The sequence below is a fragment of the Thunnus thynnus genome, chromosome 18 (assembly GCF_963924715.1).
Source record: "Thunnus thynnus chromosome 18, fThuThy2.1, whole genome shotgun sequence".
Classification (NCBI taxonomy): Eukaryota; Metazoa; Chordata; class Actinopteri; order Scombriformes; family Scombridae; genus Thunnus; species Thunnus thynnus.
In genome coordinates this window covers 10,856,042-10,884,028 of record NC_089534.1, presented here as the reverse complement: position 1 = coordinate 10,884,028, position 27,987 = coordinate 10,856,042, and the positions used below count along the sequence as shown (strand labels likewise).

Here is a 27,987-nt window from a genome sequence, read left to right as displayed (position 1 = left end):
TATTTCTTGATCCTCCTCCCTGACGACTTATGAACTTGCGCAAGTTCATGAACAATGATTGGTCGGGGTCATACTTTTAGTGTTGCCAGTCTCCTGGCCAAGACACAGCAAGAATTTATGGCACTATAATTGCCTAATCTGACATGGTGACCATAGTGGAAGACAAAAATATCGTGTAGTCTGATCCCGGCATTAGAGAGAATTCGGTTATCAACATTTGTTAGGCTCATTGGATGGTAGAAGCTACAGACATGATGGGGGGAGTATAGCTTTTTCGAGCGAGTGCAAATGCATATTGGTGAATGTTGTTTTTAGAGAATCCTGAAACTTCTTGTAAAACTCAGGGCCGGCCCTGGGGCTGTCACACTCTGTAGGGAGTTCATGGCATCCACCACCTCCTCTTTAGCAATTGGTCTCCCCAAAGCACTGCCATCTGTGACAGAGAGAGAAGGGAGATTGATGTACTGTGGGTACATCTATACGTTTTAGGTTTCTCGGCTCCATTCGAGGACATTTCTTCATCAATAGCAAGCAATAACGTCAACAAAAAACCTTAGTTTAACTGCAGAAGTGAACTTTAAAATATGAATTTAGGGAGATTTGGGTAGGGAGCTATTCATCTTCGATCCTCTCAGTGTGACGATGTCACTGGAACCCTAACTAGCCGTTCTTGGATAATTTAATAAAACATAGGATGAAGAAAGAGACAGCATTCAAAGGGTGATATGAAGGTCTGAGTTTGTTTAAAACACTAGGCACACTAGACTTAAGAATAATAGTACATCTTCATTTTGGACAGATATTCTCAAAGTTAAGTTATTCTGTAAATTCTGAAACTCATAGTATTTAATGAAATAGATGCACTTATGGTGCCACTCCACTGGAATTCCTTATAGTAACTAAATCAGGATGGAAATAAGGAAAATGGACAGGAGATATATTGTATAAATTGGACTCTTTGACACCTGATGGGTATTGATCTCATGTTACTCTCAATGACCTGTTCAGGTTGTTAATGTAATGTCCCCCAGCAGCACTTCCAGGTCTGGTGTAATTTTTTTTTTTTTTAAAGGTGTCATGATTTGTTTGTCACTGGTATTTCCCTTTTTTTTCTCCATCAGTGTCTTCAATCAGAAAATGCAACTTAATTAAATGAAATTTAAAAAATTAAATAAATGACTTCATGAATTAATACATATGCACTGAGCTGAAATGTAAAAAAAGACAGCAACAACAAACTAGCTGCATAATTATCTAATACAGAGAGGAAAAAACAGCTATGCAAATACAGCCAGTTATCATCAGTAAATATCTCAATTACACAAACTCTGGCACACTGAACAAATTTCTTTATTGTGAATTTGCACAAACACAAGTCAACAAAAGTGCATTTTCCTGTTTAACAGATATGTGTACAGGCCATCATTCAGTACATTGTATATACAGCGTTGTGCATTTGCCATTTTTCTGCAGTGTATGTCCAATTTGTTTGCACTTCACTGATGCATGCCATAAAGTAAATGCCAATCAGCCATCTTTTATCTGAGCTTTATAATTCCCCCCTCTGATTCTTTGTGTAAAACAGACAACCCTTTAACAACCCTGCCCATATTATCCAAACCATTCTTCCTTCCAGGCCAGTTGTCTTCTAGTTCTTTTTTTTTTATTATCATAAACACACAAATGCTGCAAGCTGTTCTTCTTTCTCAAGCTCCAATTAGCCTAATCTGATTTTTATATGCAATTTTACTAAACTGTGGGATATTAAAGTAAGTCCCTCACGGCCAGATTCATGTGGAAGAATCTCTTAATGTGTGACCCAGTCCATCTGTGCTGCATTATTAAAGTGCAGCATATGTCAACAAGATAGAAATGTAGGGAAGTTATATGATGTGAAAGTTACAGAAGTTCAAGTTTTTGACAGTTATACAGTTTGCATAATGACAGCAGCTGGACGAAAAGCCATATTCATTGTTAAAACTTTACGAACAACTGGTTTTAGTATTCTTCTATGAATTCCCACAAGTCGTTGCTTAAGTTGTCAGTTCCAGGAGTAGACATTTGCACAGTCAGTGATATACAGTGTTTGTGTCATGCAGACCATAATTCAGAGCTGCATACCCTTTTCTGAGCATTCCAGTTGACCTGAAGCCCGTAATGCAACATGTACACGGAGAATGCCATGGGAATTGGGGACAGAGACATAAGCCAGTTTTCCACCGCATGGAATGGCACAACTCAACTCTACTCACCTCTCTTGGTTTTCTATTGGGCAAAAGTGGTGGATACCTGGTACCTGGTACTTTTATCACCTCCGTTGAGGTTCCAAGTGAGCTCAGCTGATACTAAAGGTGACATGAAAACACTGTAGACCACTGATCTGTCAGAGAAAATCATCACTAGAATCATCACTTGCACGACCAGGGACATCCTGTGGTGGAAAATGACTGAATGAAAAGGGAAGAAGAGAAATGCAAATTAAACTATAATAGCGTCTGTTTCCGGAGTAAATCATCTGTTGAGTGTTTGATGGTTATTTATTTGTGCTTTAGGACGTAACCACCATAAAACAATAAGAAATTAATGTTTTATTTCTCTCTTTCACTGCTTTGTTCTCTCTACCGCCACTCCCTCTCCTCGTTCGACAAAGCGAGGAGAAAAAAGTCTTAATCATTTTGGAATAAATCCAGTACTTAAAAGTAAATAGTAAATATAATAGTAAATCAAAGTTTTGTAATGGGTAACAAAGCGGACTGTCTTTGTCTCCATAGCAACGGTGGCTGGGTAATGCAGCCTTCCGCTATCCAAAACTGACAAAAAAACTTGATTTCTCAGGGTCAAAGGATAAATAATTAAAACAGATGGCTACAACATTAACCTGTCATTAACCTATTGTATTGTTGAGTTATCAAGGACACTTTCGTGTTTTTTGTGTTGAGAAATGTTGCAATATCATTAAAAGAAAACCTTAAAACAGGAATTGACAGTCAGGAAAATACTTCCCAGCAGCAGGTCCTCCATTCTGCCCCCCGGACTGATGCGGACTGATAAAATTAAAATAAAGAAATAAAAACAAGGATAAAATCTTGTGATTAAATATTGAGTAATGTAGTGGTTATAGTTTAAAAAAAGAATAACAAATGAGAAAAACCAGTACAGCTTCTGTGCTCCCAATTCCCAACTGACTGAAAAAAATAAAACAACAACATGGCGCAGGCATGAAAGATACTTCCAATTGAAATATATTAATTTGAAAGTCACACTGAGTGTCATGAAAAAAAATGGAAAATTCATGCCCATATACATGAATCTGTAGATTATACTTCGTGACTACTTCATGTACTGCTCATATACTGGGTTGCATCATGATAGTGGTATCAATCTTCTCGTTTAACTCTCAGCAAGAAAGCAAATAAGCATATTTCCTGAAATGTCGATATATTCTTTTAATGACAACTTAAAGAAAGGGGTCAAATAAGAACATAGACGTCATCACATACAGTCTCAACTCAAAGTCATCAATTCATTCCCGGACTGTTGCCCAGGAGCTCCCATTAGACCCACACGGGTTTCGTCTGAACCGTTTCCGAAAATGTTGCAGTCAGAGCTTTTCACGATTTTGCCTTCCAGCTTTGCTCTATCAGCAGATGAATTTTCTTGATGAGAACAACAAAACATCAGTCTTTGGAGGTGGAGGAGCTTGTGGTGGGAGGTACGCTGGAAGATGAAATATATGAAAGGGTTGTATACGGTGGAGCTCTTAGCGAAGAGGCAGGGTAAAAGGGTTACAAATGGAGTCATGTGGCCCTGCTCCTGGGAGTGAAACATGCTCCAGAAGCTGACAGCCACGTAGGGGGTCCAGGCAATAAGGAAACCTGTACTGATCATCACAGCCATCTGAAATAAGCACAGCAGATGGAACGGAGGTAAGAGAGAAGAAGAGAAGGGAAGGAGGAGAGAAATAGTACAAAATGAAACATCTGCAATAGCTGATAATCTCACTGTTTCTCTTCTGGTCACTGTTTTTGTTCTATTTATCCTGCTACATTGTTCACTACATTTACATACAGGTGTGCACACCACACTTTACTGTAAACGCCAGCAGTCACATCATGCCACAGACCCACCTTCGTAGTTCTGTTTTTCGTTTGTAATTGTACTTCTTCCTGTGTGCATGATGGTCGTGGCTTTGTTGTATTTTTGTTTCTTTTTGTGTTAGCACTTTGGGCTGTGAGGAAGGACATTTCGTGCCTGTATACTTGGTATGTGGAAATAACAAATAAACTAACTTGAACTTGCAGTTTTGACAGTTCATTGAGACTATTATTTCAAGCACTGGTGAAATAAATATGTTTGATGATACAAGTGAAAGGTTGTAAAGCCTGAAAGCAAAAATGCAGCATCATAATAACAGATAAAAGTTACTGCATCATATCAAAGAATTAAAACAGCTGGACAGTGATTTATGGTGAGTATTCATCATACTGATGATGGTTTTAGTGTAGCTAAATTTGTTTGCATAAGGGCAAATAAAAAATACTGGAGTGATCTAATATGATTCATTATATGTCTATACTAGATCTGTGTGATGATTTTGTTAAAATTTCCACTACATTATGTTAATCTGCAGTAACAACCTAACATCTCAGCACTGGTGATGGATAGACGTATCTTTAGAAACCATTGTGTTACCATGGCTACAAAACAGCAGGCCATCGTTCTGGTAGTAATTCAAATCAAGGAGATAAGTGAGGTGAATCGAGCCACTGTCCATCTCTTTGTAAGTGAGGGATGCAATTGCCTGACATATGTGATGGACAAAAAAGGCAAACGGTACTTGATGAGCAGGTTTATTGGCAATCCACGGAAAATTTCTACTTCACAATTCCCTATTGCAGTTTAATGCATAAAGAGTTATTCATTTGTGCTTTGACTATTCCACACCATTAATTTTCTTGTCTTCTCATCAAGGAATATCAAGTGATCAAAAGAGATCAAATGAGTTATTCCCATGTGAATATGAACTGCAAACCCATGTAAAAGATGAAAAAGCAGAGATTAATCTGCGGTCTGTACATTAGGGGCTTTATTCAACTCAGCACATATCACATGCTTGACTAACCAACCAAACCATAAAACATGACTCCCCCTGCACACAGAGATTTTTCAGAAGATTCTGAAAGTTTCCATATGATGAACAATTAAGTCCTCTGATTAAAAGAGAGTCTATTCTAACTGTTCGAGACCATACATTTCCTTAAAATAAAAAGATAAATGCTCAAAAAGTGTATTCTGTTTAGAAATTATGCACAGTGCAGGTTCAGTACATTCCACCTGGCGTTACATAACTTTGAGATGGTTCAGGGGGCAGTGAGGTTGCTAGATGCGGTAAATTTATTGACACGTAATAGATTCAACCTTCAGTGGTGTGGCTGGGGAGAAAGAGCAATAGAGTGAAAAAAAAAGACATATATTTTCTTTATTAAGTGGCCTGCCTTTCCGCAAATGAAAAAATAGACTTGCCAATCAGGCAGTGCTGATAAATCCACCTCTTTGATCTACGGAGCACATTTAAGTATTTTGGTTAGAAAAAAATGCATTCGTGCGGGAGAACAAAGTGAAAATGAATATGACAGGTACAAACATGCATACAAACACGCACACACTCAGACGCACGCTCTCAACAGCCATGTCCGCAGGGCATTTGCTGCTACACAAACAAATCTGTTGTGTTCACAGAAACCCAGAAGCGTAAAACCCCAGAGTGGTGACCAGTCGGTGACCTTGTGCGCTCTGTCAAGCAACATCGGCACATCAGGGAAACACTTTCTCTTCTGATCTTTGTCAATCCCTCCTCTATTTCCTGCACTGTCATATTCCCTGCAGCCTGACCAAAGTTTGACTGCTGTGTTTGTGATAGATTTATGGTAAAAAGCAAAAGATTGGATTTTTAATTTGCTGCAACAAATGAACAAGTCAACACTTTCAAAATCAATTTTGTTATTGATTTAAAAGCTGGGCGGCTTCGATGCTGCGTTCACAGTCAGTCACAACCTTTTAATTCAGTTTTAAGAATGAATAAAAATAGTAATAGCTTCAAAAATAAGCGAAGAATTTCAGGAAATGTGATTGTTTACCTTTTATTTGATGTCACAGGTTAGCCCTCCTTCTCCCTCACTCTCTCTAATGCACACACTTTGACAAGCTCATTATTATGCACCCACACGTACACACAAATGCGCATAAGGAAGAGCACATATGTGGACATGCAATGTAAATGTTCAGATCAGATGCACACCTAGGGCTTGCAGATTGCACGAGGCATCTAACATGCTACTGATCACCAATACTGCTCACTTACAGAGGGAATGATAAGAGAGGGAGTTCTGCTGGTCTCATGAGAGCAACCACTCTTTATCTAGTTTCCTTTATTCTTAATCTGTAATGAAGTGTTGTGAGTAGCACAGTGCTGGTGACAATGGAGGTGGAACAAAAAAGCGCTTTCTACCACTTGGGATATTTAGGGGCTGCTAGGGGCATATGTAAATTTTAGGCAATATCTTTTGTATATATTTTTTATTATTGTAAACAAATTACATGAAAAGACTAAAACCAACAATGAGTTCATCCTACTAACAAGTAAGAACTGTGTAGCCAAAACCTAATATATCTTATTCTTCAATGCTCTGTTACCCAAAAAAATGAACCACAGCATTGCACTGTTCTTTCATTGCGATGAACACAGGCACTGTAGTTTATTTTGAGTCTGTCCCACATACACCATGATGCTGCCTTTAATACTTCCTGAAGCACTAAATGAGTGTCAAACATTATTAAGTGTGAAAATAGTCCCCAAGAATGACATTATTTACCCCCGTTGGAGTGCTAAAACATCAATTCACAGCTGTTTTAGGAGACTACTTAGCCTTTTTCAAGAAAAAAAAACAGTGCTTACATATGTGACACATTTTTACATTTTTAGTTTGTCATTAAATATTTGTCATTGTATATTTGAAATATTGCTTAGAGTTAAATGAGAAGATCAATACCACTCTCATTTTTTGTTTGTTAAATATGGTGCAAGAGCCAGCAGGCAATTAGCTTAGCTTAGCGTAGCATGAAAACTTGAGGCAGGGGGAAACAGCAAGCTTGGCTCTGTTCAAAGTTGGCCTATACAAAATTGGCCTATAAGCATGTCTAAATTTGACTTAATTTGCATGCTGAACATGCTAGTGCGGTGATTTATTGAAATGTTATTACAAATTGTAAAGAATTCTAAATTAGTCATAAAACATGAAATGGTGCATTCGGCAATTAAGCTACCTACCTAGCCATCGTGCTAGAATATGTTGTTGATGTTTTAAAGTGTGCTGTATCTGAGCCGACCATGGTGAGCCGATGGTATGACTGACCGGCATGTATAATCCAGGTACATATTTTAATGCTACTGTATTTGTCATATCATTTCTACTGTGTAACTTTGACAGCTCATGAGAGATATACCCGTGTGAGCTGTGTCTGAACCAACCGTATTACTGACCAGTACATGTATTCTGTTCCTATCCAGACAATAAACAGCAGCACAGGAACAGACTCATATCTTCCACTACCAAATATACAGTAACACAGTGCAGAGTCTGGGCGTTGCTTAACTTGTCAGTTTAAGCTGTGTCTGCCAGAGCTCAGTTACGTCCAATTACTTTGGTAATAAGAAAACTATAAAATAATACCAGCCTTATCCTTTGAGCAACCCTTTCCCATTGGTCCTCACATCCTTATTTATCTTGAATATTTAAAAAGCTGCCTCAAGTGTGAGGGGGGCAAAGGGGGAATGGTGGTATGAGGTGATTATTGCGTATCCACTAGATCAACTTTGTCAATGTTGTCATAGCAATCACTTTTATGTCTTCGCAAACCAAGTAGATCTATAAGCCTGTCAAATAATGCGCTTTGTCCAGATATAGCCTGAACATGACTACAGTTTATGACAAATGATTCCCCCAGATTCCCCCCTACAGTTTGATGGGATGACTATAAAGCTTCAGCTTTATAAAAATCATGAAAAAAACATACAGCAGACTGGATATCTATTTTCAAAACATGTCTTCACCTGACAGCACATAGAAAAACATAAAATGAACAAGGCTGCTGCTTGGAAATATCTGCCAGCTATGAGGTTTTATGGGGAGTTTTGAGTGATTTAGACATTTAAATGCCTGGGGGGGGACACATCATAGTTCTTATTTATAATATGGGTTGGCAATATATATTTGTATCTAAAAAATAAATGAATAAAAACTCTCTGTGTATATATATATATACATATATATGATATCTAACCCAGAGCCCCAAAAAGACCAGCTGTGGTGACAAGTTTAGTTTCAAAATAGAGTATTAAGACTGACAGATATTCAGATTGTTGAGGTCCTGTTTCTGTTACTGATATTCGTTACTTATTTATAAAACGTGTTTTCATTTCTCACTTTTTTTTTTATTCCTTTTGCTGTTTATTTGCTTGCTTCTGTAAAGCACATTGTACTGCTTTGAAAGATGCTATTTATTATTTGTGGCCTGGAACATGCGTATAAAAGTCAATTTCTGAAACTTCACACACTCATTAGTTGTCTTTTGTCATGGTTCTGTCCCAGACTCTATGTCCCTGCACCAGTCCAATACTGCCCTCAGACTTTTTCCCTGTTTTTTGAGACTGGACTGGGTGGAAGAAGGACAGATAAGATATGTTGTAGATTATATGAAAGGACCTCTTGAGATACTGTTGCTTATTGCATTGAACCTTCATCCAGACATCCAGACATTTTACTGCCTAGTTTTTAATATATGTGCTCGATTGGAAGAGCAAACAGAACTGAGGTGTATTCTGAAAAACTTTTGCCTTCACCTGGTTTTGAGAATGTATTTCAGGCTGGTTTCTCTGAGCTGCCAGGTTTTGTTCTTATCATTCAGTTCACACTCCAAGTGGTGATATATCAGCTTTTGGGTAATAGAGCCAGTCTATGTTTTGGACTTTAAGGGTTGCATGTCTCTCAGATTGTCTTGCAGCACACTTGGCTCTGTAGCGCAGGCTGCTTTTGTTTGCATTTGACCTGCTGGCGTTTTAGGCTTTCTTAAGCCTACTTATTGTGTTTTTCTGGGTTTTAGTTTCTGTTTGCCCTGTGATTTTCCGTCTTTGTCCCCAGCCTGCTTTTCCCTCCATACTTCCCTCAACACCTGCCCTGCATCAGTCTCATTGGTCCTGCCCTGCTCCCTGTGTCTTTCATCAGCTCCTTCCCTGTTTTCCTGTTCCACCTGCACCTCATCCCTTCATCAGTTTAGTTTGTATTTAAGCATTGGGTTTCAGTTTAGTGTTGTTGGATCCTCTGCTTTGTTACATGTTGTTCAGTTTTGTTTTGCCTGCACTTGGTCTGTAATAAACATATATTCTTCAAATTCCTGTTGCCTGCAGTCTCCCGCATTTGGGTCAACCTGCTCCACTACTCCAGTCTACTACAGTCTTTAATTACTGTTAGGGACTAAGGACTTTTAATCACTATCTGCAGTTCACAAAAGAGGCCATGTAAGATTCTTGTCACCTGAGAATGTTGCAATGCAAACGAAAGAAAACAGGACAGATTCAATACAGCATTGATTGTTTTATACTTACAAGAGTGATTTTCTTCTCAACATTGCCGTATTGAAAATCATTGCTCTGGATGGATTGGTAAGCCCTGTGCAGCTTCCAGGCAATTCCAAAATAGGTGAAGAGAATAGTCAGACAGGGGAGGAATGTGCAGAGTACAGAAAGGGACATGATGAAGGTGGAGTGGTTCAGGGACTGCCCATAGCCCGTCCAGTCTATCGAGCAGGCAAGTCCGAAAGGCTCCGGCCCGTAGCTGCCCCATCCCAGCAAAGGAAACAATGCCCACAGGCCGGCATACAGCCAGATCCCACTAATCACAATACTGATGGTTCGCCTCTGGAACTTGACACCTGTGCACAAACAGATTTTAAATTCATATCAGTTTGTCAGTTTTGTGCAAACTCTTAAAAACATATGCAGTAACTAGGCAAAAAAGTGTGTATGTAGTCTTCTGTAAACCTCAAATGTGCACATCACCTCTTTCAGTAGCACTCACCAGCACGCAGTGAGGAGTCTACAAGTGCTAAAGATGCATTACATGTTACAGTTACAGTTAGTTCAGTCAGATACAACTGACCGTTTATAGCCAAAGGTTACACTGTTTGATTTGGTGGAAAATTCTCTGCTGTTTGAGGGAGCTTCTGAAAATGAAGCTAGAGAAAAATAGGAAAACTAATTTTCCCCTAGCAAACACAAACATGTATATAAGAGCTTAATAAAATCAACAACACCAAATGCTTAGTGCACAAGGAGGTGGGGGGGGGGGGGGGGGGGGAGTGGTGGAGGGAGCTGTACTAGCAAACAGCATTGCCACAAGCATATCAGAAGAGTACATGCCTACCACTGTCATAGGAGAGACATATAAGAATGTACTGGGGATGCTTACGACTCATATGACCATCCCGGGTGAATCTAGAAGCCTTAAATCATCAGCAGATCAGAACATTATGAGTCTCAATAATGCAGGCAGAGCCTTAGGCTCTTTGGGTTTTTTAAAGCTTACTGGAATGTTTGTTTTTGAAAACTCAGTACAGGCTGCTTCCCTCCAATATGTATTTGCAATGATCAATTGTGCAAATAACATGAGGTCCAAAGCCCCCTTATGTGTTTGCTGACATTAGCATACAGCTTGTGTATTGCCACTTGTGCGCAGCTATACCCATATCAATTTACTCTCATAACTAAGAATTCATCTTCAGTCAGACATCAATCCCACTGCGATCTCCCATCTGAAGTGCAAACTGACACCTGCTGTTCTTCTGCTCTATTACCTGTTATGTCACTTATCATGGTAGGCACTTATGTAAGTATGATTTTGTCTTTCATTTTCTTGCATTGTTTGTATATCTCCAACAAATGAAAGCTTGTGAAGGAAACTATCTGGTGCGTAAAATACTGGATATGAGAGAGGAAATGGAAATGAAAGTCAGCATATGTGGCTTTACAAGCCTATCTGGATATTTGGATGTCAAACTTCCCCCTGGGGGTGTTTTTTATATCACTATTTTAATCCACTGTAGCTATCTTCAGTGCTTCTTTGTGGCTGCTAAAACCTGAACTAATCACTCCATGTATGCTGTATATTCTCAAACCAGGTTTAGCTGTATTTAGCTTCATGTAGGCTATCATCACTAACATCACATATTTGAATTATGACTAAAATCATGTTAAATTTAATGAATTAAAGAATTTTTCCCTCTTGCAGAAATGAAGAGCCTTAGTTTATTCTGTTAATATCCTTTCACACTTTTATGCTGTGCCTGTGGCAGCAGTGCAGGCTGCTACAACATTCAGAGGTTGCAATGCTGCTGCCTATTACTCAGGAACAGAGGTCCCATTGGTTATATGCCCACAAACAGATAGATAGAAGCTTGTAGATTTTATTAGTGTAATGACAGAACTCATGATACCAATTCATTCTTTGGGGTCAGATATTGTCCTACTTACAATTCTATATCTATACAGACCATTCCCGGTAAGGGATACTGTAAGAGACAAGAATACTTAAGTTGATAGTATTATCATTCCCCAAAGGTAACCCAGGTCAGTTAATATGCTGTGTGTACTCTATGACATTGCTTGGTGTTATAGAACAAACGGATATCAGTCTAAATGTCAGTTATAGCATCAGTTGTATCTATTATTCAGTAGACCATGCTGCGTGTACTGGTTGCCTGGGATCCTATTAAAACCAACTGCCTGGCGAGAATAAAGCATTCAGTGAATGGAGAGATGAAAGAAGACAGAACTCCCCCAAAAAGTGAGTCTTGTTCAGTGAGCTTAACTAAGACACGACTGGGAGTTAGTCAAACTATTACAGATCAATAAATCATGGGTGTAAAGATCAATCACGTAAAGTCCTGACTGTTAAATTACTTTTGACTTCGGCTCATGTAATTTGTTCAGTCTAATCGATAATACTGGTCAATAAAATGGAGGCTCGTGTAATAGTTTGGGATCAGGTTTGGAAAATCAAAAGGTTTTCTTTATCATCAGATGTTCAGCTTTACAGCAGGGGATAATTCCCTGTGACCTTTGGTAAGATTGACTGCTTACTTCCCATATTGATTTCTTTAGGCCAACTAGTATTCACACTAAAAGCTGAACTGCTCTGATCTTCAAATCCCATCTGATTCTACACCTTAAAGCAAATTACACTACCTGTCTTGGGTGGACTTCCTGTTACCAGGTACCTGACCATCCCCATCACAGCCAGAGTCATGATGCTGGTTATGCTGAAGATCATGCCCATTAGGCCGTAGTAGAGGCATGAGGTGTCGCCTCCAATCCAGGCATGGTTAAAAGCAGAGGAAATGGACAGAGGATACATGCTGAGGGCCATGCCAATGTCCGTTACGGCCAGGTTCACTGTCAGCAGCTCTGGAGCTTTGAGCAGGGTGAGACGACGGGCTGCGTTGACCAGGACTGCTGCATTCCCCGAGATAGACAGGATGGCTGCAGGAAAGAATGTGAGAAGAATAGAGAAACAAGAGGCATCTCAAGATGTTTTAACTTATCCCTGTAGAAAAATTGGCTTCCCCTCATCCATTAGTGAAGGTCTGAAAGCATCGTCAGCATCAGAGCTACCACCCTGGGTCAGATAAGCATGCTTCAGTGGGAGCACTACCCAGATGGAGCTTGAGTGAAAACAGGTTTTAAGTGTGTATAGAAAGCCATTGATTACTTGGGGAACGACATGTTTAAGCCTCTCCAAGTGTGTTACTGAGAAAACCCCCTACATCACATCTCTTGTTATGAGCCTGTTGTGTTATACTTTAATTAATTTGCTCCGTTTTCCCTCTTTTCATCTGTTTCCGAGAGACATTTGTATTGCATGGAACAAGAGATTTTACAAATGTGATGTAAAGTGAGTGTACATCAGCAATCTGATCAAACAAAACACAACAATGATGTACTGTATGCAGTAGTTGATTATGTAGTTTTGCTGCGGATAATCATGCTTTTTGTCCTCAACTAGCAAAGGAAACATAGTTGGGAATGGCACTGCTATGGTTTCATGATGGTTCTTAAAAAAATACATTGACATCTTCCAACTTCAGTCCCTGCACTCAGCCTCTCACAACAAAGATGAAGATGCATCAGAGCATGCATTTATTGCTCACTGATCATCATGCACTCACTTATTTTCTTGTTCCTAACAGGCTGAGGAAGAATGTGAGGTTTTAATATGTTGTGTATTTTGAGATGTGATTCTTCTGTACTGTTGCATTGACGCATTATTTCAATACTTGTGACCCGCCCCCCGGTAAATTGAACAATTGTTTCTATTCTTCTGACATCAGTCGCTGTGGGTTTTTCTCCTCCCTAAGGCTCACTGACTGGTCGGTTCTCACACCACGCTTGGTTAACTCCAGACACTATAGAGCTCAAAATAGTGTGTGGAGGCTGGCTGTTTGTGAGATGTTGAGACTGGCAGGAATAATGATAAATGTTCTGCTATTTACTGTTTCCCCCGGCGGACCCATGCCACAAGGGACACATTATAGAGCTACTTCTCTATGTTCACAATCATTTTCAACGCTCACAAAAAAGCAAAAAGAAAAAAAGGAAAAGAAAAGAGAGAATTTCAAATCACATATAGGATATGTATGTGCATATGCATATAATGGCATAATCTTGCTGGTCAGATGGACCTGAATCTGCTGAGTTAAGAGTCATTCTGTGGAATCGGTGCCTTTTGTGTCCCTAAGAAATAATCAGTCATGATATTACGATAACAACAAATAACTATGTAATTTAAAATTATAAAATTACTGTCTTCTCTCCTCAAAATAACATCAAATTAAAGTCAATTAATTATTATTTGTATATGATCTTATTTTTAAACAGTGTTTTTGGTATAAATATATATTCATTTTGAAAAATATGTATCAATTTGTTGGCGTCCCCTGATTTCATGTCAACACTATAACCGTCACCAAAAAAGCAAGTTTCTCTCTGATGTACTATTTTTATGTTTTACCTGTATAAGGTTTGACCAGGAGGGATAACCATTACCATACTTACATATAAATCTAAACAATTATTTATTTCTCATAATATAATCAATATCTACAAGCAATAACCTTTCAAAGTACATAGCATGTGTTTTTTTTGTGAGCAAATCTTTATTTGCAAATGGCGCAGAAGTAACAGATACAAATAATTCAAGTGTTTTGCATTTACATAAATCCCTCCCCACCCCTCCACCCCCCCACCCCTTCATCTTCCCTCCTCATAGCAGCATCGCTCTTAATGGCCCCCCTAACAACCCACCCTTAGGTCTCCCATGGACAGCTCAACCATATTTAATTAAGAGAGGTGTAACGTATAGTAATCCTCTGTTCCGGTGCTTGAAGTGGAAAAATAAGTAGCAGTATTCCCCTTATTCCCATGTTGTTGTGTGTATCAGCAAATAATTAAGTGTTACATTCTGAATTTCTACAGTGAATAAAAGATACTAGGCAGGGACAGAGCTTGACTCTCAGCTCAAAGGGGATGGAGCATTCTCAAGGGGCCCTTCTGATAGTCGTTTTAAAATTCACAACCATAAAATAACTGATATATCCTAACCTATTCATCACTAACCTATTCATTTCAACACAAATTGTCACTTATTGAGCCAAGCAAGCTTATGTCGGAGAAAATATACAGTGAAGCCACTTTGTCAGACAAGCTTCTTCTGAAGAACATAAAAAAGAAAACTGGTTGCCAGTCATGTTCGAATGTTTCAGCACCGAGGACAATACATGGTGCTCTACATGCATGGATTCCTTGCGTAGAATCTTCTGCACACCAGAGAATACTTTCCGTCGCTGGCTTGTACGAGCACTGTAGTCAGCATAAAAATGCAGGTTCAGTATAGCATCATGATCTCCATGCTTGAGCAGGATCATGGTCTGTGGGATTTTTTCCTTCATGTGAGGGCTGTAAATCTAATGTGCTCTTTCTGTCTCGATACTTTTGGTGCCAAGTGAGGGTATCCATTTGGGAAGCATTTCCTGAAGAAATGCAATTGTGTTGTTACCCTCTCTGTAAGTGGCAATTCCTGTGATCCTTATGTTTTTTCTCCTGTTATGGTAATCAAACAGGTAAAAATTGTGCTGGAGTTCTTCAAGCCATGAGGTATTGTCAAGTACTTTGTGTTTTATGGCCCTCGTCTCGGCTTGTACTCTACTAACTTTAGAAACCAAACCCCTAACAGCATTTAAATCTTTCAGCAGCTTTTTAACACTCTTTGACACTCTCAACTGCGTTATTAAATGTGCAGGTGACAACCACCTCTATGTGATCTTGCTGTTTGGCTAAGGCTAAAGAGATAGCTTCTTCTATGCTAGCATTGGTGGTTGCAGTCCTGTTAGCATTCTGTTGTTTTCGCTTTGCTGCTGGTGTTTGGTCAGCAAGCCAAACAGTTTCTTGTTGCTTGACATCTTATATAGTTTGCATGACCAAAGTACTGACAAAATGTGTTTTTGTGACCTTGACCTTTTTAGCTAACAATGAGCAAATTACCTTGAAATGCTCAACCATGTTACTGTCAACCCTGGTACTTTCCCAAAGTAACAGATTTTGAAACTTTTTATCAGTGTTTACCAAGTTTCACTGTCTTTAAAGGTTAACCTTATAAAATTAAAACATTTTTAAGGGTCATCATGTATGTTTTATTGAGCTAATATCCATATCATTTAGTGAGGGTAGCATATGAACATCACCACATTTTTAGTTTGATTCCCATGCATCCTGTAGGTATTTAATGTAATGCAGTGATATTTCATATTAATATTAATGATGCACCGATTGAAATTTTCTTGGCTGATTCTGATTTCCAGTCTGACCTACCGATTCTGTCTCTCTCCTCTGCTCCACTCTGCTCTCTGTCTCTGTGTCACGGATGCATAAAGAGCTGCAGGTCTGTGTGTCTGCTTGACCGAGGGTAGGGCTGAGCTGCACACACACAGAGCGGATAGGCCACAGTGGACAGGATGACGCTCTGCATTCACACAAAATCCAGCAATGCGGCACCTTCCTGCAGGGTTGTGTGGAGGGGTGGGCTTGTTTATTTGTGCTTTAGAATGTAACTGCGGTGAAACAATCAGAAAATAACATTTTATTTATCTGATTCACGGGTTTGTTCTCACCAGCGCTGCTCACTCTTTTCATTTACTCTCTAGCTCGCCTGACCACCACTGCTTTGGATGCTGCGTGTTTACAAACACCAACAGACAAATCCTGCATTGTATACCTTTAACTACATCAGGCAGGAGCACCCAGCTGTAAAGATGCTGCATTTTCTAAGTGATGGTCCCTGCACACAATACCGGCAGTGGGGTAACTTCTACCTCTTTAGCACAGAAACTTTAGAAGAGGTTTCACACAAGGAACATGGAATTTCTTTGAGGTGAACCATGGAGAGATTGCTCCTTATGGAATACAAAGGAGTGCTAAAGAGACAAGTAGATGACCTTCTCAGAAAAAGCCTTGACATAGCAGATGCAAGGTGTCTGTCTGAAGCATTGGCCAGAACAGACACATCCATCAAGCTGTTTTATGTGGAGGAGGAGGATATTGAGAGGGCAGTGCAGACCATGCCTCAGAACATCCCACTTGTTACTTCAACAATGCGCCTCCATCAGGTAGTCACACAGACAAGATGAGGCTGTGACGTCAGTTGCATGTGTGCAACCTTGAAGAGGCTTGATTGTGAAAGCCATGGCTCCCAGGTCTTCAGTTTTCCCTGTGATCAAACTCCAATTCAACCCAGTGTAATTGAAAGGACCAGCCAAGAGGTTATCGGTAAGTGGTGTGTGGTCAGATACGATAGTGACTTCTACCTAAGGATTGTGATGACAACGGATGAGTCATACGCCCAGGTCAAATGCATGCACCACATGGGGGAAAATCACTTTTTTGTACATGTTCGAGAGGATATCTCTATGATGATATAGTTTGTTTCATCCCTGCCCCCCTGCTAGTCACTGCCCGCTATATGGAGATCCACTGAGACATATGGTCAGATCTTATTCAGTAAAATGATATAGCCTTTACTATGAAATATGTTATTGCCTTTGCTGAAATTTGTTTCCTCTTTCACTGTGAAAATGAAGCTATTCACTTTGATATATGATGATAAGTTTGTATTGCTGTTCTCAGTCTCTTAACTGCTACAAAAACATTGTTATATGGTTACTATATAAGTTGTTGTTGTTTTTTTACCTCATTGCCTTTGATGAAATTTGAGAATGTGTACCCTGTCATCCCTGTTACTCTGGTCAGTCCTGTACCTTAATGTCAATCCTGCTGTTGTCATTAATTTTATAAATAATAATAATAATAATAATAATAATAATAATAATAATAATAATAATAATAATAATAATAATAATAATAATCAAATGGCCTTTCAACTCTTACCATTATATTTTGGAGTGGGCCAATCTTTCAAGAATTTTTTTCCAAAAATTTATTTTTTCTTAATAGACATGTGATCACCATTCAAAATTAGGGTGCTCTTGATCAACTGAATGAAAAATATCATATTGAAAAAAAAAATCAGAATCTGAAATCTGAAAATAATCTCAGTGAAAAGAGGGACTAATGTACTGCTCATATATGTGTAATCTATTACATATTTCAAATTAGAAATATAGTATATAGTAGAGCTTATGCCTGTAACAGGGTTGACAAAACTATCAAAACAGGAGAAAAACAGTCATAAAATATGAAATTACACAGCATGAGATGGCACAATACAATTTTTTGTCATTTTAAGCTGTCTTTACTCCCTGGCTATTTAAAAAAATGTTGAATTAAATTATTTTAAATTTTAACTTTTCAAAGTCGAAAAGGCACTGATTTCGTGGAATGACCCTTAAATGAGAAGATCAACACAACTCTCACATCTGTATGGTAAATATAACTCCCATTCGCAGCTAGTTAGCTTAAATTAGCATAAAGCCTGGAAACAGGGGGAAACCGCTAACTTGGCTCTTATGCAGGAACCAAAATCTACCAACCAAAGTTACTGCGCCCAGAAGTTGTCAAGCACATAACCCCATGTAAAAACACAAGTTGTTTTTACACTTTGGCTTTTGTACGGATTAAACAAACAAGATATAACGTTTTGATTATGGAGCTTTTCTTATAGCTTTGTGCTGAATAATACAAAAAAAGAGTCTGACAAAATGTTTACATAAAATTGTTGTAGCCTGTAGGTTTAGCTAATTCTCAAACTAAAAAATATACTGTAGCTTTCTCGAAAAAGAAGTTAAAATAGTCATAAATTGTGAATTTTCCAACATTAACCACATGTTGCGCATTTTTCATGCATATTTGAAAAGATAATAAGTGCAGTATATGCCTTGAGAGCCCAAGTATTCCCCTCAAGATCTGTTTGCCCCCCCATCCCTGCTTTCCACGCTAAGAGGAATGCAAGTGACTCTATATAACTATAAATATATATCAAAACATACAGTAGTCACTGCCAACAATTAATAAAAATCAAAATTATTTGGAATTTACTGATATAAAATTAAATTTGAAATCATGTAGTGATAATATGTAATAGTAACCAATAATATGTAAATGCAAATACATCTTTACAATATTTAATATTTTCTGTCACCGCTGTGCAGCAAAGTGCTTACAGTGCATCTGATTCTAAAAATAGAAAGATATTTGACCATTAATTACAAAATTACTGCTAATGTTTTCTCCATTAAAAAGATTGGTGTGTGTGTGCAGGGTTCAACCTGCTTTACATAATATCTCTCTCTTACATAAGCTCGTGGAAATTTGATTGATACAATATGCAATATTCTGCTGGCATGTGTTCATTTTTTAAATAGTCCTTTTAATCAGTTAAAAAGCATACAAGGTTTTTGTCCCTCAGGCATGCTAATGGAATTTTCTCTCCTAGAGCAACCTTGAGTGATACACGTTCATGTCTTATTCATGAATTTTCTGTCATTATTATATCAGTGCAAGACATCAGTTTCAACAGTTTCAACATTTCTCAGTAAAGAACAGTTGTTTGCAGTCTAAATGAATCTGCCACATTTCTAAAGAAGAAAACTGAACAGTTCAATGTGCATCCTTTTGAGCTAAGGCATGGCCCTGAAACCCAAGTCAGTTAGTCAAGCAGGATTAGTGAGATTTGATTGCTTTAGCCTTCATCTGTATGGATAAAAGGGAAGAACTAATCAGATTTTTAATGAGTGGACATGGTGTTATTAATATGAACTGAGTCGATTGGGAGACTTGTCCATTGGACATTAGACATTCCTCTGCTATTCAGAATTTCAAGTTTCTCTTCTGAGGTTTTGCAGCATAGCCTAATACTGTAGTTGCACCTAAACCCCTTGATTCCTGGGCTTTATCATGTCTCCTAAAAGTGTTCTTCTCTCTGGTCTTTACTTTTAGTTTTCTGTTATTTTGACACACACTGACCATTAATGAAATTTATGAATATATTAAATGTACTACTTTCAACTTGTGAAAGTAAAACAACTTGCGTTCATCTTATTTAAGTTCAACAAAGATACTGAGTCAAATTAGTTAATCAGGTAACTCAGAGAAACCAGGTTATGCAGGTAATCAGTGAATGTGTTGGCTGATTTTATTTGTAGAGCAGGGTACAGAAGATAAAGTTTCTTTGTTTGCAATGAGAACTGTTATTGTTTATGTTTGAAAAATGTTTCACTACTGCAACTTTTTTGGTGTCCATGTGGGCTGGACACTGGTATGTGCATGAAACAATGACTGACTAACTGACTAACTAATTTTACATGCACTGTAACCCTGCTTATTTTAACTATATTGACAGAAGATCCTACTTTCTGAGTCTGGGTTTTTTTTTCTGACTGATGGCACAGAGAGGGCAGACAGAGTGGCGCTGTTCTTCACAGCGTGAAAGTGTGTTAATGTAATTAATTATCAAATGTTCAGCAGTGGAAATCAACTTATTTAGACTTCTGGAGGCTACTTTGTGTCAGTTTCAGTTTTTTTTTTTTTTTTAAATGCAAGGACACATTGCTCAGTGTAATCTCTCCTTTCATCTGCCCTCTCTGCTGTTACTTGTCTGCCTGCAGTCTTATGCTGTGCACATGCATACTCGTAAAAAGCCGATTAGAAACCTGATTACTCCTATACATGGCCAAGAAATCAGTGTTCTCCGGGGAATTGTCAACCAATGGCAACATTTCTTTGTGGTTAATGATTTAGCCAGACAAACTGATGGACAAACTAAGGCAATATGCTTCTGCTGTTTGTAGCAAGTTAAACAGAAAGCTTGATTTTTCACAATTGCAGATTTCAATGAATGCATCTTCTTCACTGAGAATACTGGAGTTCATTTTGAGATATTTTCTTTGAAACAACTACGAATGGAGGAAAAATCAAATATCTCAGTTTTCTTCCTTCATCAATGTAAGATGAAAGAAGAAAAACTGCAATGGAATAAAGGAAATAAACTTAATGAATGTAGGAAATTGTCTATTAACAATCAAATTGTAAATCCTTGTTTATTTGTATTGTTGTATTGCATTGTAATTCCACATATCTTCTTGAAGGAATTTGACATTTACACTGGTGGATTACTGGGGACTCAGGATGATCCTCCAGTGGGTGTATGGTTGTGTGCCGTGCAAATGTATGTCACACAATGCAAATAATCACTTCTTTATTTAGCTTCAAGCATTATTACAGGATAATGTGGTTAATCATGTGGTGAATGATCTTTACAGACCATCAGTGTGCATAAACTCCTCAGACTCTTCAGGCAGGCAAAAATAAAAGGCTCTCATGGTTGTGTGGGAAAAGACTCTCAGAAAAAACCTGGACCAGTTATCAGAATGCATTAGCAATGAACATCAGTCATAGAAGGCAGCTGCTGTCTTGTAAACTCATTAAACAAATTTATTATGGTGTAGTGTGAACGACATAACTGACATAGTACTGTAGTGTATTCGAATCACACAGGCGCGCACACACACATACACACACACGGACACACACACACTCTTCAATGGCTATACTTTTGAAAGCTAGACTTTAAACTTAATTTATTTGACGTTTTGCGGTAGACATTTTGAGGTGATAGACTTGACTGGAGACAAGTTTCACAAACTATTGCCCCTTTGTAAGCCAAAAATGCTCTAACCTGTAATAATATCAACAATATCTGTCTTGTCTTGTCTTTATTCAACTCAAGCTTCCAAGCAAAATTCAGAAGACACAATTCTGTAAAGTTTACAGGTATCTGGAGGATACAATTGGATTTTGCCTGAGTCTGCTATCTTAGTCAAGCCTTAAAGTTGCATTAAATTGATTTTTTTTTGGGCACTAGGAGGGCAGAGAGGCATGACAAGAAGATGGGCTAACGTGTTAGCAAACAGGTCCGTCTAGCAGATAGGGAGGTGTATTAGCATTCTTTGTTTCTGACTACGTATTGAATGTAACCCCAATATTCACTCTCCTTTAAGCTCTAAATAGACCCTCTTCATGGCAGCAGGAAAAACACAGGTGTAAATAATAACACTAATGATGCCTCCATTCCATTAATTGTCCCAGTAAGCCATGTCAGTGAGTGAGCATACACAATACCAGAGCCTTGGAACAGGTTTAATGTAATGCAGCCTTCATTAATGTTATTAATTCCATCTGTGCTTTTCCTGCTGTGACAAGTCAAAATGTCTGCCGTTGTCCTTTAGCTTGCTAGATATTTGAGTATGTTTACCAGCCACCAGTGATGAGGGAAACAAAGCTTTCTGAAGCACTAAATCAATTGCATTGAAAATAGTTCACTGTTTTGAAGCATTTTATAGATTTGAAATGGTGACATCTGCTGGGCAGCTATTGGTATTGCATCTGTATGGTTGAATTTAATCTAGAGATCAAACAGTCAGATTATAAATGGTTTTAGTGCTTTCTTTATTGTTGTTTTGTTAAAAAAAAATCTATATTAATAAAACAGGGCACTTTTAAACAGAGTCTACAGACTGAGACTCTCATCTCGTATCCAAAACCAGCGCCACACCATAGATATAACACTAGATGCGATGTGTCATAATGACTTGCCATTCTGGGATGGCACCATATGGCAGCCATCTTACTTGGATCCAGTTTTAAACTTGCTATAATTGGAACCTATGGTGAAAGAGGCTTATGTTGTCTTTATAATCCTTGTATTTTTCTACCAATACACCAATAATGTTTTTATTCAAAGTAAAGAGCGTAAGACAACTGTGCCTGTCTAGAGTGAGCCAAAAAACAAAGATTCTGATAGAACTTTGATTATTATAGCTCCAAGAAAACAAATCATGCTTTCAGTCATGAAGATAATCACATAATTGTACATTTATATTGCAGAAAATTATTTTCAATTTTGCCTGAACTTAATAAGTAAGAACTGTCTTTGGTATTCTGACTGGCTAAATACTACATTAAGCAGTATCTTTTATGTAGAAATCCTAAATTGATTCAGTATTATGGTCTATACTGGCATGAAATGTAATCAGAAACACAAGAGAGAGACACACCTACTGTAATAAATTGATATATTTATTATATGTCATAGATTGTACATAAAGATATATTACTCCCTCTCTCTCTCTCTCTCTCTCTCACTCACACACACACACACACGCAAACATACACACACAACTCAAGATTGCAACTGTTTATTTATAGCATTAATTGTTTTGTTTTTTATACATATTTGCGGACAGCGTCAATTACAGAACGGAACAAAAACATGAACTTGTGTTAAATGACAATAGGTCTATAACATCTTCAATTGCTGTGCCTATTAGATTGCATTTATTCATGTATAGCCTTTATTTATTTATTTATTTTTTACCTGCTACACTATTTCAAAACACGTGAACGTGTACGCATATGCAATAGCCTATTTTCACATATCAGTAATGTATATGACCAGTGTGTAAGATTGAGTGGCATCTAGTGGAACAAACTTGGCAGAAATGGAATATAATATTCATAAATATATTTTAATCAAGTGTATAATCCCATAAAAATAAGAATTGTTGTGTTTTCATTACCTTAAAATGAGCCCTTTATATCTATATAGACAGTGGGTCCTTTTCAACAAAGCTTGTCATGTTGCAAATTTTACACACTGGTCCATTAACTGCTGTATGCATGGCATGAATTTCAAAGTCTAGTCCTATTTTATCTCAACTGCACCAGTTTCTCTGAGACGGCAAACCTATCTCAATTCATCATCATACATAATATGGCTACTGTAGGCCTATTATTATTCATCCATTAGACCCAATTAAATCGTGGGGTCTCCATATGCTCATTGAGCCATCACGTGACCACATGACAGTTTGAAAAGCACTTGACCTGAACTGCTGAATTACAAATCTCCTTTCTCTGACTGCATTACTTTACCTGATCAAGACATGGATTATTTTTTATTTGCTTCACTGAGAGAAAAATCGTGTAAAGGCATGTGTTAAGCTGACAACACGTGATGTTGATGCTGTAATACACTGTACAGTATGATGACTGATAGCAGGATTCAAGGCGGCTGCTACTGTTGTGGTGATTTGCCTGGGCTTCACTTTTTGTGTAGATTGTAATGTAACTGGCTTACTGGATTTGTCTTGAGCTAAATGGGATTAAGGAGTGAAGACAAACACTTCTCCTTGATTGGCATGGAATCAGCTGCTTAACGGTCAAATGTTAGGGTAATATTATTAACTTTTTTTATAATGTTACTAAACGTGGTTATAACTTATCTGTTTAGCTCAGATCAATAGATCAATGCTGTTGAGAGCTAGCAATCTGCAATAACTTTGCTAGTCCGTTAAGTTCATTGGCTGTATATAAATATTATATAATATTTATATACAGCCAATGGTTAAGTTACTTGGTAGCTCACAGTTTACTAACTTTTTTTAGTTTTAGTTGACCTATATGTAAAAAAAAAAAAAAAAATCTCTCATCTACTCTATACAGACATGTGGAAGTGATGACAGCCTCCCTGGTCTCTTTGGTCCTTTTAATAAAGCAATTAGGTGGCTCCAGGTCTGAAAAGTGAAGTCAATGCGGAAGTGCCTTAAACCTGTGTTCTTTTTAATGGCCAGCAGGGGGCGACTCCACTGGTTGCAGAAAGAAGCCCGATTGTATGAAAGTCTATGAGAAAATAACCCAACTTCTCTCTTGATTTATTACCTCAGTAAACACTTTACTAATGACTTTATGGTCTCAATCAGTAGTTTCAAGTCTTATTCAATATAGCATGATGTTCATTTTGTAAATTATGGTACCATTTAGAGTAAAATAGACGATAAAGCAGCGTATGCTTTAGGACGTTGCTACCTTGTGATTGACAAGTAGTTACCAGGGCGACAACGTTGATAACGTGACGTAACCATGGTGAACCCCAGATTTTACAGAGTATATGCAAAGCTGCTCCTATTTCACATAGTATTTTCATTTTTATGGAAGTTAATTGTAACAATTTGGTCGCCTAAAAAAGTCTTGTTCAGCATTTGGTTGTACTAAAAAAACCCTCTAAGGAGTCGGCTGATCAGTTTTTCTGGTAAGTATATTTTGTTTTAATGGTTTTAATCCTGTATTTCGCTAGCAAAAAATAGCATTAGCATTAGCATTATCATAGCTAACAATAGACTGTCAGTGCACCGTGCTAACCAAGCTAGCAGCTAGTGCTAGGGTCAGCTCCACCCTCTCGTCCAAATATGGTCACTTCTGGCTCCAAAAAAATCCAAAATGGCGACGCTCAAAATGCCAAACTCGAGGCTCTAAAACGCAAATTCACCGTGGATGTATAAAGAGAAGTCCACTAACCAATGGGTGACGTCACGGTGCCTTATTTTTATACAGTCTGTGGATGAAGAGAGGCATCGAAACATCTTGCAACGATATTTTTTGCTTTGAAAGGTCGATACAGCATCGAGTAGTCTGCTTCAATCCTAACATCTCTACTAGCCACTTGGTAAATTTGTCTTCCATTTATTGCTAGGTTGGTAGTGCGCAGTGGCTGGCTGGAAATTGCCATCTTAACTATGTCACGGATATTGTTTTTCAGTGTTTTGTTATGTAATGTTTTAGAGATGACATATTCTGGTATGATTACTGTACATGAAATGAAATGCAAATAGGTTTAAACCACTTCAACAAATGTAAGTTAATTTCCCTAAGGGTTAGCCTAATTGCAATGAGACACAGTCACGAAAAGCAAGGCCATCATTTTTGTAATTTGCTTCCTACAGTGCGGACAGATGACATTTTCGACATTTCATAGTGAATGAGGGTTTGGGAATTTGATGTTCATACCTGTAGTAGGCCAACACCTGGAGTGACTGTAATTTGCCGTATAATTTGCACTGCAGCTGGCAAGTGAAGATAGCTACAGTGAGAAGTCACAACAGTAGTTGATAGAGTTTCCTCTGAGTCCAATATTTTTTTTCTACAGTAAAGTACATTTCAGTGCTGTTTATGTTTTGGCTTGGTTAAGTTTTTGGTCAGACTTATCATTACTAGATGGAAGTGATAACAAGAACTACAGGTATTCATGTCGGCAAAACTCAGATATGCCACTAATCTGTATTGATGACTACTGGCTCAGTTAAAACTCTGGCATTCATGACTTACATGATCTAAGGAAAGTGTGTGTCATGACCACTTATTGTTAAATACTTATTGTCTCAGGGGAGGGAGGCTAAAGGGTGCAGTGAACAATACAGTAAATGAAAAAACAAAACAATGTGCTGAAATTGACTGAAATGTTCCATAGAGCAGCAAAATATAATTCTCTCTGGGTTTGGCACTCACACTTTACACATCAGTCACATAATTTTGTGTAGCTGTGTTGTTTCTCTCTGCTGATTGTGTTCGTCTTATGAATGTTTTTTGTTCTCAGGTCTCTCTTGGAAAAGAGATCTTAATCTCAATGAGACTGTCTGATTAAATAAAGATAAAATAAAATGAAATAAAAAAAAATCAATGTTCATTGATTTTACTGGCTTTGGTTTAGTTATCCCAGCTGTATGGAAATTTGGGATAAATCCAGCTGCTGAAAATACCTGCATGTAATGAACCCATGTCCATAATCACAGCTGATTCTTATTTTACTCCAGGTCTCTTGACAATAGCCTGTGACTGATGGGTACTGGATCACATATTGAAGTGTACTTCACAACCACCCCAACGGAAATGGCAACACAGGTGACCAAGTGCAGCTGTTTGAAGTCATGACTCACTCAGGGATTGCAAAGCAACACCAGCAGCAAGGAAATGAAGTGACTGAACTCCCCTCGGAGGTATATATATATAGATACACACACAAACACACATTTCTGTACTTCTGTGTGGAAATGGAAGTGTCTGCCAGCACTACGTGAACAATGGTTAATGTTGGTTCAGTATTTCAGCATGTTGGGTATTCATTGGATTTTCAGATCAAAGTAACACTGAAAGGTGGCATACAGTATGAATCTTACAGTCATCATTTCAATTCAGATGCAATGCACTGGTGATATCTAATGTATAACAGCATGATGTGAGAGTAAGTAAAATTGACATGACAACCAAAGTGGATGAGATACAAAGCTCTAATTCTTTGACTGTGAAAAGGATAGGGTTACCTTACATAATAATCAAATGCAGTGTGCTTGTACACCAGATGACATGTTTAAAATGTTGATACTCAAGCCCTACCACCTCAGCTGAGTTTAATATAAGTTTTGAAGTTATAGGAACAAATATTAATGCAACAAAAGTGATATTGTATGGCTTATAAAATGAAACAATCATAAACAGGCAGACACTGAATTTGCACACTGAATTAAGGTTAATGAAGTAGTTCTTTCTCATGAGTCATTAATGGTGTTTACCTTAGTCCCTGCATCTATTTGAAAGAGAAAGAGTCACTTTTCAGAAAACTATGAAAGCTCAAAATATTAGTTTTAGGAGACATTTCAGATTCCCTCCCCCTCACTACAGTCAGCACATTATGGCAGTGAAGTAAATAAGCAGTGTACTTACCAATTATTAACAGGTACATCCCTGCCCAGAAATCAACAGTAGGTGACAGTTTGGACATGTATTTATCATCCATGTTTGTCCAGTCAGTGGCAAAAACCAACACACAAATTACTTCAAAAATGAAAAAAAGAGAAAAACACCTTTAACAGCTTCTCATGTCTAGTCCCAAATGTATCTGTGCTGAATGTTTGAAAAACTGAGCATATTGTCTCCTGTCTCCTCTGTCAGCCCACATATTCTTTCGGTGCGGTGCAGCATCTGACACCTAATATACAGGCATGACCGCATGGACAGTTTACCTACGGTACACAATGGCAGAAATGATCGACAGACTCCCCCTCCACCCTCCTTGTGCACAAGCCACACTGATATCCGCGCAATTGCAACTGTGCATTCATGCACGCGCGCGCACACACACACACACACACACACACACACACAAACAAACACAAACACAAACACATGGAGCTAATGCAGATTATAATTATTAACAATCACTTCATGACACATTTTACTTGTCCCTCAAAAAAACCACTCCACTAATTAATTAATGGATAAATTGCAAAATTACTTAAAATTAAATTAGGCTATACGTGAAACATAATTTTTTGTAGCTTAATTAATAAAAAAAATGAAGAAGGGACAGAGGCTTTATTGTCTGCTGTGCTTTTATTGAAGATTGAATTGAAGATAGAATGGGATTAATATCTTAGTCAGGGGGATTTATGGTGCAAGCCAGGCCGCTGTGTGTCCATGAATATAGTATAATATATGGGAGGTTGCATGTGTATGCACATGTGTATGACTGAGTCTTAGTA

The 27,987-nt window shown here is 38.0% G+C and overlaps 2 protein-coding genes across 5 annotated transcripts in view; one reads left to right on the top strand and one right to left on the bottom strand.

Moving 5' to 3' along the window:
- Nucleotides 1-7: 7 nt before the first annotated feature.
- Nucleotides 8-27,858, bottom strand: opn8a (opsin 8, group member a). 2 transcript variants are annotated; one of them, XM_067571719.1, is made up of 4 exons: nt 27,170-27,858; nt 12,299-12,592; nt 9,662-9,987; nt 8-3,897 (listed from the first exon to the last, which is right to left on the bottom strand). In XM_067571719.1, exons 1-4 carry the CDS (start codon nt 27,240-27,242, stop codon nt 3,505-3,507), a joined length of 1,086 nt encoding a protein of 361 aa, XP_067427820.1. In that variant the 5' UTR covers nt 27,243-27,858; the 3' UTR covers nt 8-3,504. The 2 variants fall into 2 exon arrangements, with proteins under 2 accessions (XP_067427820.1, XP_067427819.1); XM_067571718.1 differs by lacking the exon at nt 27,170-27,858 and adding an exon at nt 15,977-16,153.
- The window catches only part of runx2b (RUNX family transcription factor 2b), a 119,829-nt gene continuing 116,386 nt past the window's right edge, over nt 24,545-27,987 (top strand). The window contains exons 1-2 of one of the 3 annotated variants that reach the window (XM_067571713.1): nt 24,545-24,704; nt 26,263-26,445. The gene's annotated coding sequence lies outside the window, so the exon portion shown is untranslated. Of the gene's footprint in view, nt 24,705-24,878; nt 25,119-26,262; nt 26,446-27,987 lie in introns of those variants that run through there. The other 2 variants (XM_067571712.1, XM_067571715.1) reach the window with 2 other exon arrangements.

Coding starts and splice junctions, on each gene's coding strand:
- opn8a (XM_067571719.1), bottom strand. CDS start 27,242: ATGGATGATAAATACATGTCCAAACTGTCACCTACTGTTGATTTCTGG. Junction 12,593..27,169: donor GATGTACCTGTTAATAATTG/GTAAGTACACTG, acceptor TCTTTCCTGCAG/CCATCCTGTCTATCTCGGGG. Junction 9,988..12,298: donor AGGAAGTCCACCCAAGACAG/GTAGTGTAATTT, acceptor GTTTGTGCACAG/GTGTCAAGTTCCAGAGGCGA.